At 43.4% G+C, this 13,569-nt stretch overlaps 1 protein-coding gene across 3 annotated transcripts in view; it reads left to right on the forward strand.

The window, feature by feature from the left end:
* MEGF11 (multiple EGF like domains 11) overlaps positions 1–13,569 on the forward strand; it is a 200,126-nt gene that overhangs the window by 108,149 nt on the left and 78,408 nt on the right. For all 3 annotated transcript variants that reach the window (XM_058846658.1, XM_058846659.1, XM_058846660.1), the window contains exon 7: positions 6,964–7,138. In XM_058846658.1, the coding sequence (XP_058702641.1) occupies positions 6,964–7,138 (175 nt within the window). The remainder of the gene's footprint in view (positions 1–6,963; positions 7,139–13,569) is intronic.

Here is a 13,569-nt window from a genome sequence, read left to right on the forward strand (position 1 = left end):
ATCCTGTAAATCTTCTAGGCATGAGAACCACAGGATGATGTTCCTATGTGCGGATAATAACCCACTGAAATTCAAAAAATAGATACATATTTACTCAAATCCATTACTTTCTCTCTTTTTTATGACATGGGTTTGCTTGTTAGATCTATAGACAGCAAGGGGACTTTCAACATGAAAACTAATTTGCTTCAGCTGATGTCTCATGGCAAATTACCTTGTTGGAAAGACTTGAGACAGATGTATAAATAGACTGAAATCAATATCCCTGAGTCAGTCTGTGGAACTGTAACACAGTTGACATTGTCAAAATAGACTCCTCACGTGAGCCTATTTTTGCTCTTCTTTCTCTTTGTGTATGAGGAAAATATTCAGGAAAATAAATATCAGGGAATTATACCTACAATGGAATGAGCCTCACTTAAAAGGTCATGGTTTGATGTTTTATTCCCTTTTTTGCTTTTTTAAAGATCTGATTCTTGAGGTTCTCTTTACTATGAGACAGATCCACAAACAGACTTGAGTACTTTGAATTTACTTTCCCATTGCAGGTTTGAATAAGTTTTCCAAACATTGAAAAGAAGGAAGAATTTAAGACTCTTCCCTATTATCCTCTTTGTTACCTTAAGTAACTCTTTGCCTTGTTTACTGACTGCTGGAATTGCTGTTTGGAGAATCCTCACTCCCTGGTTTGCAGTAAAGGGAGCCTGGAGGGCCAAACCCCCCTGGCCTGAGCTGTGTGATGAACAGGAGCCACATTTCCTCACCTGCACAATGCTGAGCCCTTCAGCTCTCACTGGATTCCCTCCTCTCTCTGCCCATTCCTGTTCAGCAGGCAGAGCCAGTTTAGGGTTGTGAAGGTTTCAGGGGGAGGTGGAGATAATTGATGCCCAGGCAAAAATGCCCTTGGTACAGATATTCTTCAATTTGGAAGCAGACAGGTGGGGACCTGAGTGTCCTGCTGATGCTGACAAAGCCACCTTGCCATCTTGCTGCTGCTAAAATATCAACACATTCAATTATGTATGCAAGAAATGGCACCTCATTTGTGTGCACTCACAGACACACACACACAAACACTTCAGGCAAATTTGTCTGTGCACTTGAGATAGACCCTATTTGTCTCAGTCTTGGAAATAAACAGGTGATTTTCCTTGTGAATTCAGCTGTGAATGGTGAGGCTTTGCTTAACTGAAAGTCAGAGCTCACAATGGATTATTTAAAAACTTGTAATTGTTGTGATACAACTCCTGTGCAGGAAGAGAGCTCCAGCTCAGCTGGGTTTGACAGCCAGGATCCAAAAGGTTTGAGGCTCCCAGGGAGCTCTGTACAAGAGTCTCCCATCGCTTCTGATTATGTTGTGTATCATGAAATCACTGCAAAAATACCATCCCTGAGGCATGAGCTGCACATTATACACAAAAGGTTAGTGCTGTGTTGTGCTGAGCATGGGGGATGCCTCAGGAATTACTGCAGAGTGAGCTGAGGGATAAATTCCTGCGTGTCACATCACTGCAGCACCTGTGGTAAATCCAAGCTGAATTTCTCCTCAGTGTAAACTGTTCAGGTGTACAGGAGGGTGAGAATATGCTCATGGTCAGCAGCTGACACTTGTGTCTTCACCACTCCTGAGCCTGCAGAAACCTTTTGTTTCTATAAAGGTAGAAACAGAGTGGAAGGACTGCAGGCCACTGGCAAGGCTGAGTTTGGCTGCAGTTTCTCAGCTGTGTGCTCAGTTCATGGAGAGTCTTTTAGGTGGGGTAAGACCGTGGGTTGGAGGGTGAAAGAATTCACCCTGTGTTACTCAGAACTGCCTGGGAGGTGCTCTGAGGGTCTGCTAGAGGATCTTTCCTGAAAGAACAGACTTGCACCTTCCAGCTGTGAGAAAAGAAGAGGTCTCAGAGAGGTTTGTGAGAGCTCAGAAATGGGGAGGATTGAATCCTCTCCCAGCTCTTTTCTGGGCATGTGGTCATTCCTACACACCCTGCCTGTGCCTGGTTGCTGTCTGACGGGAACATTTTATTCCTTCCCTCCCAACACTGCTCCGTCAGCGTCCCTTGCAGCATTCTCTGCTGAGATGGTATCTCTGGTTCCTTAATAAATGAGTCTGGTCTCTCTGTTGATAAAATCTCCCTTTTTCCTACATCTTATCACTGCTGTTATGGAACAAAGAGATACCAGCAAGCTGTAGATCAGTAAATGTTCTTTCATTCTTCCATAGGATTTCAGCTCTCCACTTTTCCAGCAGCTCTGCAGTGTTGTCAATTGCTGAGCCAAGGAGCGTCAGAGCTGATGGAAAGTGACCTTTTCCAAAGGCACTCCATATTCTGAACAAATCTTTGTGCCGATTGTTTAACCAGTCCCATACAGTGCACTTCTCTTCCCACCCACCTCTTCCCATTCCTCCCTGAGTGTTTGTCCTTTCTGAAACTGGGCTCTTCCAAAGTGACTCATTTACCCACAGCCATCTATTTTCCCCAGGAGCAGTTTGAGCTGTTGACTACTTGTGATCCCAAGTGTGGAGGATAATTATTAAACACTTGTAGAAGGTGAAAGAAACTCCTGTCTCTGGATTTGTCTCGTTTGATCTGGTTGCTGGAGAGTTGACTGGAATGGAAAGTTCTGAGGGCTTTGAGGAGTAGCTGAGGAGGAACAGCAGGAAATACACAATCAGCTTTTCCATTTCCATACATCTATCTATTTTAATGTCTGAAGACATCAGAGTGATCATCTAGTCTAACCTCCAGCATGGTAATGACTGAAGGACATCATCCAATAATTTCTGCATCAAAGCACACTGAAAGGCACTTTGTACAGGACTTTGAACAACCCCACAATTAGGTGATTTAGAATGTGGTGGTGACTTGGACTGTCCTTCCACAGGAAAGGATACACCTGCAAAAAACTTCCCTCAGCAAAAAGTCCATGTTGAGACAGCCTACAATGGCTGGAAGGGAATAATCCTGGCTTGTTCTTCTGTCTGGCAGCGAGGGAAATGAACAGCTGGAATATTCCTGGCCTCCCACCCTTCCTGAGCAGCAGTGTGGAGCCAGCCTGGGGCACCAGGTGCCCTTGGTCAGAGATGTGAGAAGGAAGGAAGCCACTGAGACAAAGTCCAATGGAATGGGAAGATCTCCACAGTCTCCAGTTAGTGCCTCAACACTGGCAAGTTGGGGAGGACCAAACCCCGTGGAGCTTCCATGAAGTTCTGCCTTGATCTGAGTCAGGAATGTGCTGGACTGAAGGAGTGGCCCTGCAGTCTCACTGTGGCCACTGCTTTAAAGAGGCATTTTAGTAAGGGAGACTGGATGTAGTGTGGACAACATAAAACAGAAATACTGTAAAATAAGGATTAGGCTGCTGATAACGAAGATAAGATGACTGGTGCTGCTGTATAAACAGAAAATTGGGGAATTCACTGGGAAGGTGTTGCTTTGGCTGAAAGATGTGTGGAGAAGAAATTCAGAATTTGGAACAGACTGTGCTGTCTAAAACACTTCTAATTCGCCTTGAGAAGTTTACCTGGTTTCCTCAGTTTTCCTCAAAATTAGATGTTTAAAAAATTTAAAGGTCAAAATGCCTTTATTCTTTTCAATTCAGCTGATAAAATTTTAAAAAATAAATCTTTTATTGTGGTAAACGTGGCTCAAAAGCCAGGGATTGTACAGTAGCTTTCAAAGTGCAGCAGGAGCCCTGGAACCCTTTCCTTGTCAGCCCTGATGTGTGGACAGCTCTGCTCCACCTCTGCTTGGCCTGGAGCCACAGGAACACTTGGCTGCCTGTGTTCACTCCTGGTTTCTACTCTGCTTCTTCCTGTGATGCAGGAGAGTTGAAGAAATAAAAGTTGTTAAGATTCAATACAAACTACAAAGGATAACACTGCCAAATTCTTCAAAGAGTGTGAGGTTCCCTTGCTGCTCCCAGCAAGGGTTGGAAAACAGATGTTGGTGGGTTTGCCTTTGGGATCCTTTTGGAACCCTCCCATTCTCTCACTCATCCTTCAGTGATCTTTCTGCAGAAAAATTGTTTGTGTTCATTAATTTCAGTTTATTGGGAGCTGGAGAAATGCCTCACATGCACTGTGACCCCTGCTGGCAAAATGTTACATGGACACATGGCCTGGGAAGGTGCACTCAGAAACGGAGGGGAGGAATAAGAATTTCTAGCTGTATTTTCTATTCAAGCTTTATTCTGCCTCAAACGTTTCAGCTTCAGTCCAAATAGCATTTAATTCTCTGGGCAGTCTGGATGCATGGATGTTTGGGTGGGTGAGAGGTGAATTTCCTGGCTCTGTTCTATATCTAGGTACATACTTAGACCAGAATGTGGTTGTACAAAATTCCAGGAGAAGAGAAACCTTCCTAATACACACAGACATCCACACATCCTACATCATGAGCTGCAATGTGTAACTCTGCTCACTTTAATTAGTGGAATAGTTCATACAAACCAGAGAGAAAAAATAATTAATATAAAACCTTTGTACTATTTGGTGATACCAGCTGCAGAGCTTGAAAGGGTTTCCAAGGGAAGAAAGGCATCATTTAGAAATGGGAAAAATGAAGGTAGAAGAGTAACTTAGGTGGCCAAGATTCCCTGGCAGGATTGGGAAGAGAACAGCTGCCTTGTACATTTTGGGAAAGCTTCGAAATCTCAGCCCTCCTCAAGTTAATGCTGCATCAGGCACCTGGATTGTCAAACAAGGGCTTTGGAGTTGGGAGAAAAACAGAATCCTGATCTGCTCAGGCTGATAACAAAATTATCCTTTCTTTAATGGGAAGATTCCATGGATGGAGGGACCCAAACATCTGTCTGGGCTTGTCCTGGCTCACAGTCCCATGGAACGTGGACAAGGCTTTGGTGGAGCAGAATATGCCCTCAAGCTTCTACTGGCCTTTGTTTTGGAGTGCAAGTTCCCTGTCTCCAGCAGATTCTTCTGGAAAAGCCTGTTTGGTTTTAGTTCTTGTTTTAGTGCATGTCAGGATGAGTTTTAGCCCTTTAAACACAGCTTGTATCCCATGCTGATGAGGGAGCAACCTCGAAGTAAAAATTCTGAGTGAGTGTAGTATTTTCTGCTGAATTGTCATAGACTGATTCACACTGCCCTGGTCATACATTACCTTTGAAATATTTAATTTACCCACCAGATGCAGTTCTCATGGAAGCACATGATACATATAGCAGTAGTGGAAAGAGAGAAACACAAAATTCATTTCAAAATCCTTCTTTAATGTTGAGCTTTCTGCTCCTATTAGGTAATGATTAATAGACACAGAGGGGAAACCTGAGCTTTTATTATTTTCATCTGAATGTTAAGAGGTGCTTTGTGGAAGACCATAATTTCAGGGACTACTTTGTCACGGATGGGAGTTTGTTATGCTGATGAATTGTTTTAATTAGTCAGTAAAACACTATTTATGATGAAACATTTGACACTTAGAAAATTTGATCCTTTTTAGTAGCAATACTATATGACCAACCTCTCCTACCAGAAATTTCCTGAAACATAGCTGGAAATTACATTTTATGAGGTTACCTTGAAAATTAACATATACAATATTAATTTTATAGGTGTAAAGAAACCCATTCAGTCATGTCTACAATCTTAAACTGTAGCAATAAATAATCGTAAAGGAAAAGCAATTGTTTCTGGGATGCAAAAAACCAGCCTGGAAAGATCCCACCTTGCAGAAGTCTATTCTTCTTGTTCTGAGAGTAAAGAAAAGAGGATTTCTGGCAATATTATTTCTCATCTCTCTCACTGAGCACTGAACAGTGCCATCACTGTGCAGCACTGTGGTGCAGAGGGCACAGAGCACGCTGAGCTCTCAGGTGCAGCCTCCATCCCTGCAAACCAGGAGCTTCTCCAGCCTTCCTTCCCCTCCTCTCCCAGCCCCAGCCTCCTGCTGTGGGATGGTGGTGCCCTAAGGAAACCTCAAGGAGGAAGATGCCCAATAAAGATAAACTGTTTCATGCAGAGGGATGAGTGCTGCACCTATGGATGCAGAAGGACCAGGCATTGTCCAGTCTTTTGGGCTCGATTCTCCTTTCTCCTTTTCTCTCCATGTGCTCTCACAGTATTGTGGAATTGACTGAATAGAAGTGAAAGCCAGAGGATTAATGTTCATTATGCAGCAAAAAGAAACTTGACTCATTTCCCTGCACAGCTGTGACTTAGTCCCAGGGCTCCTGTTAACTCCTGTCCCAAGTAAATCCCAAGGCTTCAGGTGCTGATCAGTTCTGGTCACAATGGCTGAATATTCCCTGCAAAACTCTTCTTCCAAGGACCGTTTTCCCTTCCAAAGCACTTTCCTTTCTACCTGTGCCTGCTGGAAAGTTCTGCTGAGGTGGCACTCACTTTCAAAACACAAATGACAGTGGGATGGGACGGAATAGGAATAGGAATAGGAATAGGAATAGGAATAGGAATAGGAATAGGAATAGGAATAGGAATAGGAATAGGAATAGGAATAGGAATAGGAATAGGAATAGGAATAGGAATAGGAATAGGAATAGGAATAGGAGTAGGAATACTGTGCCCTTGAACTCAGGTTTATCTTCACAGCTCTCTTGGTTGCATTCCTCCACCCACTGGAATTTCTTCTATCCCTGAACATCTTTAGCTGGCTGCATTACAGCCAAATAGTGCAGCACATGCCTGTCCTACAGCTTGTAAGGATTAATGGTGTGGTTGATGCCAGTAATCCAGCTCACACTGATTTGAGAATGGAAGAGCATAAACTTCAAGGTGTAGACTACCCAGTGCTGTGGCAGTTCCCAGATGTTTGGAAATGATGGACTATTTGGCACCAGATTCTCTATTCACTTCCCAAATTATACAGCTGCTCATATCCCCCACCCTAAAGAGTTTCCAGGCTTGGCCTGTTTTTGCTGTGACACATGGAATGTTCTGGGCTGTGTTTTTCCTTCTTGCCCACATCTCATTAACATCTGTTTCTTCATCAGTTGCCATCCTCTGTCTGGGGAGTGCAGCTGCAAGGCTGGCTGGGCTGGGCTCTACTGCAACGAGACGTGTCCCGTGGGTTATTACGGTGAGGGCTGCCGGGTGCCCTGTCCCTGCCACAACGGGGCCGACTGTGACAGCATCACTGGGAGCTGCATCTGTGCCCCAGGCTTCATGGTGAGTGGGGCTGGGCCTGGGAGGGGCTTCAGAAAATGGCTGCAAAAATAAAAGAGGCTTTTAATCTGATTTGAAATAATATTTGCATAAAAGCAGCCAAATGTGGGTTATTTTCACCCATTCCACATCGCTGTCCTCTGAGCAGTGTCGGTCTGTGGCTGCTGGTTGTTTGGTTAACATCACTGTTCTAAGTTTACTGCTATTGTAAAGATAAAGATATGGTTTCCCATAGTATATTCTAAGTCAAGACATAACAAAAAAGGTGTCAGATTATTGTCTGCCTGGAAGAGCAGAGAAAGAATTCTCATGGCCATTCAGCATGTTCCTTGTCAGTCACACAGTGATTTTAATAGATGAAGATATTTTAAAATGTTGCAAATGATAGAGCAATTTATGTCTTTTCTGAGCCTGTGTGGCAGGTGTCTTTTACCTGAGCATCAGAAAGAGCTTCAGACATTCTGAGGTAAACAAGCATTGCATTTTATAGGTGAGATGTAAAATGGCTGAAGAAACCAGCCAAGATGAAAACATCAAAAATTCTGAGTTAAGAGTTTATTGCTAGGCTGCAGCAGAAAGTACTGGGACATGGATCCAGGTGTCCAGTCCTGCTGAGGCTGGGCAGAATGGAATTCTTGCCAGTAAATTCCCTTGCTATCTGTATATGAAGCTCCTTCCCTTCAGGAGCACGCCATGGAGGAGAGGTGCAGGCTGTGTTTAAAAAACAATACTTCCTGAAGGAAAAAAAAATACTTTAAAGAGTGAATTCCACCAAACTTCACAAAAAGTTGGCTTTCTCTGTCCTTCATTTTTCATGATCTGTCCCCACAGGCCTATCTATGTTTTCTATACTATTATAACAATTATGAGTTATAATTACTATATTTACCAGAAATCAATCAGGCTACCCAGCTGGGACAGATCCATAGGGTGGAGGTCCTGGATGAGATTAGTGGCATGCCAAAGACTTTTTTGCCTCCCTTCCTTCTAATTCCACACCTGAGCTTGTGATCCCCAACTGGCATCTGCAGAGCTGTGCAATTTGAGTTATGGCTTAAAGACACTTTTTTTTCTCTGCCTCGTGTCAGCAGCTGAACCTGAAAGTTGGATCTTCCACTGATTTCCAGGGGTTGTCTCAATGCCAGGTATTAACAGATTTATTTAGGTGTAAGGGGCTGGACTCAAAAGCATCTGTGCAAGATAATGGTACTTAGACTTGGGGGGGAAAACAAATGTCTTTGAGGTTTGATTCCCAGCTCCACAAACAGAAAACAAGAATCTATCTTCTCTATACAGTAGTTGACACACAAGTAGAGGAAGGATGAAGGCAGCAGCATGTTAGTAACAACTACAGAATAAAAAGATGCCAAGATCCTCCTTTTATTGGGAATGCTGTCCAAATTTGCAGTACAAAAGCATTTAGGGACCCTTTACTGTACACATTTTAAAAAAGCATACCTTGTCCAATATACATTGCCCCAAGGCAGCATTAGTGCAGGCAGAAAGCCGGGGAAGTTCCTATTGCATTGCTTCAAAATAATATTTAATCTCATAATAAAGAGCTTTCTTGCATTGACATTTAAACAGCTTGGTTATTGAGGATAGCTCTATAATCACTGAAGCATATTTAGGCATTAGTATCATTGCTCTCACATAATATACTATAATCTCTGGCAATTAGTCCATGAGGGGAAGTAAAGCCTTGAAATTGCTAATTTATTGCCTCTGAAGCATATTTGTCATTCGTGTGCATGCCAGATGAGCTGCAATGGTTCTTTCAAGTGCTGCAGAACACAGGCTGTGCAGAAAAGTTGCTGGGAACCTTTTCCTCCCCCCCTGGGGCGTTGTCCTGGCGGGATGCTCCGGGCAGGGAGGAGGGGAGCTGGAAAAGGCTGTGGGGCCAGAAGCAGGCTGGAAGTGCCTTATCCCAATGATGTGCTCCAAGCCAGGCTGTCCCTTCAGATATTCCTGCCTGGCTCTTGCTGGGGAAGCAGGGGAGCTTTGCCTGGGGGTAGAGCTTTGCCCTTGAGTTGGGCGAGTCCGCGAGCGCCAGTTCCGAGCTCAGGATGTGTCCTCTGGCAGAGCTGGCAGTGGAGCGGTGCTAACACAGAGCTGGGCTGAGCTAATTATTCACAAAAACCATAAATGAATCCCTCTTGATTTTTCAAGCATGAGGCTTGGCTGAGGCAGCCACACGGGCAGGAATTTTGCCACATAATTGGGAAGGATAAAACCAGGAGCAACATCTTACATTTTACAGCAATGTTTGATCTACGCGTGATCCTAGGGCAGAGCAGTCTGAGGGGCTTCTCAGGAAGGGGGAAGGAAGAGAAAATGGTGGGAGATGGGATAGAACTGCAGAATTTATCTGCAAAGGCAGAGAGGTTGGAGCCACAGGAGTTTGGGATTACAATTGCCTGGAATATGCAGTGCCCAAGGAAGGACAGTGTTTTCCTGACAAAGCACTCCTCCTGCCCACTCCTCCAGCACAGATGGTGGGTTTTTAACTCACCCTCCCTGTGTCAGGGCAGCTGGGCTGGGTTTCAGGATGAATCATCTGCTCTTGCAGCCAAAACAGGGACATTTTGTTGGGATGCAGAACAAGCCATTAAAAACACAAAGCATCTGGTCACCTTTATTAAATGTATTAAGTGAAAAGGCAGCCGTCCCATAGGCTGCCATGTACGTGAGCGGAGCACTTAATTTTTGGAAATTTAAGAAGATTTGAGTTGTAACATAAAAATGTATACGACAACTTAAAGAAAATACATTATTTATTAGCTGTGACATTTCCAAAAATTAAAATGCCCAAGCTAAATAGTGGTGAGCTTGCAGTTTAGGATAGAATTTCAAAACATCTTCTGTCTTATTTTTTCTGCGCATGTTTTGGGTCAGACTCAAGAGTCAGATTTGCATATGTCTGGCTCTAAACCCAAATGACAAAGCTGTAGTTGGGGAGCAGGATATTTGTGTGAGGTGCTGCTGTGACTGTGATCCCATGAAGGGAAAGCTCTGTTTTACCTCTGCGGGTTCTGAACCGCCATGCAGAGCTGAGGGATCCACAACCCAAACCAGGCAGTTTTTGGAGGCAGCATACAGGGCAATGAAAACAGGATCATGGTGGAGGAGACACAATAAAATCCTCCCCAAAATCACAGACCTACTCCCCATTCTCCACAGGCCTGTTGGGAATGCTTTGCTTCCTGCATCCCACTTGTAAGGGAGGATAAAGGCTGTATCAGTTTGACTCGGATGATTGCAGGGAATCATCATTACAAGCACGCCAAGAGGGCATTTCCCTCCAACTGGGACTTTTAACATATTTGAGGGTTTCCTCTTAGCACTAAAGTGATGAATTGCCAGAATGCTCTTCTGAAGAATGGTTTTGTAAAGCTGTTCTGCTGCCATCTCTTTTGTGACCAGAAGAAACCTGGCAAACACACACAGGGAGTGCACAGATCAGCCCTAAAAAGCACCAGGGGAGAGTCTTGACTGGTAGAAATTGGATCCTCCCTCCCGTGTGGAAATGGCTGCTGCTTGCAATAAATTATCTGGATGCAATTATGGGGGTGGTGAGAGGGGTTATACTAAATTGTACCTCCCCCTCCTTCCAAATTCTGCTCCAGCATGTTCTCCTGTAAGTCCACTGAACTCAGGTGTGCAGGAGGGACATAAAAGAAAGCGGGACTTGCCATGTCCTCTCTCCCCTCTTTTGTTTTTGGTTCATTGAATTTTATTCCTGTAATTCAATAAACGTGGTGGAGAAGGCCAGAGGATATGAATTAAATATGACAGGAGACCACAGGAATCCTGACCTCGTGTCTCACAAGGAAATCTTGAAACCAACCCCCTGCACATACCTATCAGCATTTTACCTGCTGAAATCATTATAAATGCTATTGAGATACAACTAAGTTCACCTTCTGGATTGCACAGCTAATTGCAGCTTCCCTGAAAGCAGTGGCTATCTAGAGACCTCATCCTGTGCTATGCCTTTGTTTCTTTATGGATGCTTTGTTTTCTTCTTTTGAAAAATGGGTTTAACTTCAAACACTTCCATTCTGTGTGTTGTGGCAAGGAGAGATGTAGTTAAAACATTTCTCAGCCCAAGAAAACTTTTAACACTTCTCTGTGGAACGTGTGGTCAGCTTGTACTTCAGCGGGCACTTAGGTCTATATTTCACATCCAGATGACAGAACTTATATTACTTTAAAGAGTTCATCTATTTATGCTGCTATTTTTTGAAGACCTGTCTGCTTTTATTGAACCCTGCGTGCTGGCAAGCAGAGCAAGCACTTCATCACCAAAATGAAAGAATCCATTTTGACATTTCTCTATTTCTTCACTATATTGGTAGATCCCACACGAGCCAATCACACGCTGCAAAGTATGGAAACTACAACAGTGGTGATCTCTTACTAGAAGATTTTTCAGCTTTTGGAATGGCTCTTGGACTCCCTAAAGCTTTCCAAGATTTATCCCAGGGTTGTGCATCTATAGCTATTTGCATCTTCTGTTGGCTTTGTATCAAAATTGCATTTTAAAAGCACAATTAATGCCTTTCAAATACATCCTTATAGAGGTGCTTATGTGTATGGGTGTCTGGCTGGGCTCAGTGGGAATCTGGGCACTTAAGCACTGAAACACAGGCTTCATTTGGGTCTGTAAGTCCATAATTTTGTCTGGCATGCCTGAATTTCTCAACATAATGCTTTCTCTACCACAGGGGTACAAATTGCTCCCAGGGTTTACATCAGAGTAAAACTTTACAACCTACCTGCACATTGAGTAAAAGTCAGCCCTCGTAGCACACAATGAACAGTAGCTCGAGCACTTAGTAAAAATAAGTATAAATTATAGTGCTCTAAAGCTATTCAAATGCACAGCAAATGCACACCAAATTTTGCAATGGATAATCTCTTGGTCAGTACAAACACCCACACAAAGACCAGTCTTAGCCTGCTCTGTACCTACTCACTGAGTAAAATGACCAATTTACTGTTCCATAGAATGGGAAGGACCATGATTATGGTCCTTTAGAGGTCTGAACACTTAGAGATCCAGTCTGTTGAGTGTTCCAGATGTAACAGGCTTCCTTCTGGCACATACCTTATCTCTTGTTCCCTGAAAAAAACATACAGGAGAGAAAAAACAATCTTTATCTTTATATTTAGAAAAGTATATGCCTGTTCTTCTGTCCTACACCTTTAAAATTCTCTCTGTTGTCTAAAAGAAAAAAAACAGAGTAAATAAAGAGGAGCACCTTATCTTATCTTCAATTGAGTTTTCCCTGAAGGACCCAAGTCCCAGGTAGGTCTGGAGAAATTTGAAGCATTATTGCCTATAGGTGTTTTCTAAACACACAAGGTACAAATTTATCAGAGTATTCCCTCTCTCCTACATATTAACTTTCATCTTTATTCTAAATGTATCATTCTTCACCACTTCACAAGGAAGTAGGGGAAAAAATGGATGAGACTTCTTTGTGTTATAAGCCCGTGGTTTGGTAGTAAAATTATTTTATAAATTTCACAAAATTCTTAATATAAAAAATGAACATAAGGCCGGAGATAGCGGATCTGGTTTGGGGGCTTTAACTCATTTAAATGATCCATTTCTCTTTGAGATAATTCCAAAAGTACTTCAGTGGAAGCTCATCGCAGAGCAACAGGGCACCTCATCAAAAGGTTTAAAAAGAAAAGACGAGGGGAAAAAATCTTCAATAGAGCCTGTGTCCTTTTATCCTTGATTTACCGAGCATATCAGTTACCCCCCTTTGTTAAGAGCTCTTTTCATTTCTAGGTATAAAATAAATTCAGCCATTTTATCAAGATGTTCTTGTTACCAGCCACCAGTATAAATTTTACTTGCTGTAGGTGGGGGAGAGGTTTCTGGCACAGCAGTTGTCCAATTAACTGGAGTATCACAGGCAACAGGAATGGTTTGCAGGGTCTCGTTTCATGAATTACCCAGGTGCAGGGGGAAGATGCATTTTCTCCTCACTGGTTTCCCATTTGTGTCCATGACCCAACGTCTCAAAGCCATGGAGGAGGCCGAGGAGCAGAGGCAGAGGGGATGAGGAGAGGCACCCTCACTGTGCAGGTGGGTCTGAGCATGGCCTGCAGCTGGCAGGGCATGAATTATTAATTGATAATAAAAGTAAAACAAGTCGTCTTAGAAGTTGTGGAGCTCCAAGAGCCTTGTTTGCCACTGATTTTTATCCTCAGTCCTCCAGCCTCTCCTGCCCTGCTGCAGTAACACTGTCAGCTCTCCTTTGATGCTTTACCTGGCAAAGGACACCCAGGTGGGCTCAGGGACCTCAGACCCACTTCATCCCCTGACTGCACAACCAGGTTCAAAGTACCATGGATCACATTCCCTAAAAAAAGAAAAGGGTTTTGCCTCAGCAAAGGTTGAGTATTAAGTCAAGCCA

The sequence above is a fragment of the Poecile atricapillus genome, chromosome 11 (assembly GCF_030490865.1).
Source record: "Poecile atricapillus isolate bPoeAtr1 chromosome 11, bPoeAtr1.hap1, whole genome shotgun sequence".
NCBI lineage: Eukaryota > Metazoa > Chordata > Aves > Passeriformes > Paridae > Poecile > Poecile atricapillus.